General features: G+C 48.1%; 1 protein-coding gene across 3 annotated transcripts in view; it reads right to left on the bottom strand.

The window, feature by feature from the left end:
• Positions 1–359: 359 nt before the first annotated feature.
• The window catches only part of LOC308305549 (leucine--tRNA ligase, mitochondrial-like), a 100,491-nt gene continuing 99,528 nt past the window's right edge, over positions 360–1,322 (bottom strand). For all 3 annotated transcript variants that reach the window (XM_080750361.1, XM_080750359.1, XM_080750360.1), the window contains exon 21: positions 360–808. In XM_080750361.1, the coding sequence (XP_080606487.1) occupies positions 629–808 (180 nt within the window). In that variant the 3' untranslated portion in view covers positions 360–628. The remainder of the gene's footprint in view (positions 809–1,322) is intronic.

Below are 1,322 nucleotides of genomic sequence, written 5' to 3' on the forward strand. Positions count from 1 at the left end.
TTGTGAGCTTGTAGATCTGTATTTCTGTGTAGCAGATGACATTCCCCCCAAAATGAGCATGCTGCGGTTCACGTGTTTAATATATCAGTGTGTGGACTCCTGTTTATTTTATCTGTCTTGACCAGTCGGTCCTGCCTCATACAGTATTTATAGTGGATGTGCGAGCTCTTTCGACTTCAAAGATGAAAACATTAAAAAAGCATTAATAAAACGTACATTTTATTATATTTACATTACATTCTTGACATTCTGTACAAAAAAATTGAACCTCTGTTCGAAGTGGAGCTGTGTGTGTGTGTGTGTGTGTGTGTGTGTGTGTGTGTGTGTGTGTGTGTGTGTGTGTGTATTGCAGTTGATGCTCAGGGCAGGCTAGACTCAACAGCACCTCTCTGGTCACCCAGGGTTACTACATACAGGCTACATACAGACCCACAGACCCACCCACATACCCACATACCTACACACACGGCCACGTATAGGGGAGCTTGTGTTCCACACAGCTCCAAAAAGTGGGTTCATTCTATCGTACTGTCCAACAAAAAGAACCGTAAGTCCACCTTTCCTGACTGCGCATGTCTGCGGGTCGGTTGTTTTCGACAGGCCTTTTTTTGTTTTTTGTCTGCAGACGTCACTCGTCGACGAGGAAGTTGATGAGTGCGGTCCTCGGGGACAGGATGGCTCTCTTGATGCTGCGCTGCCCTAGGACACTCTGTCCCAGATCGCTCTCCACAACCAGCTGCCGAACCCGCTCGGCATCCTGGGATATCTGCACGGGCACCGTCACCGTTCCACACAACTGGTTGTTTACCTGGGGAGCAGATGGTGGTTTACAGTTTACAGGGTAACAGTTTAGAGCAGGGGTCTTCAACGTTTTCAGGCCAGGGTGAGTCAGAACTTAGTTGAGAGAGAGACGAAGCAGGGATCCCCACAACCTGTTCATAGATTCCATAGTTTCATCGTTTGACAGCACACAATCATCAGTGTATTTTGGATTCATGTAAATGTGTCTTTTCAGATATTTAACCACTTGAACCATCAATACTTAATAAAGTTGCCCTTAAAAGGAGATTTTTTGGAGCGGTGAAAGCGCTCCCAATAGACAGGTATGTCCGTGGGTATGTGGGTGGGTGGGTGGCTGGCTGGCTGGCTGGGTGGGTGGCTGGGTGGCTGGCTGGCCATGTCCGTAGCCTGGCAATACCTTGAGTGGCCACACACAACACACTAGTTAAAGGAGGGGCGCTGTTTTGTGCAGGCCAGGCACACTCACCACTCACTCACAGGCACAGTTTACACTCACTCACTCACTCACATAGGGTACAGCT

This window comes from Nannobrachium achirus, assembly GCF_963921795.1.
Source record: "Nannobrachium achirus genome assembly, chromosome: 2".
NCBI classification, from domain to species: Eukaryota; Metazoa; Chordata; class Actinopteri; order Myctophiformes; family Myctophidae; genus Nannobrachium; species Nannobrachium achirus.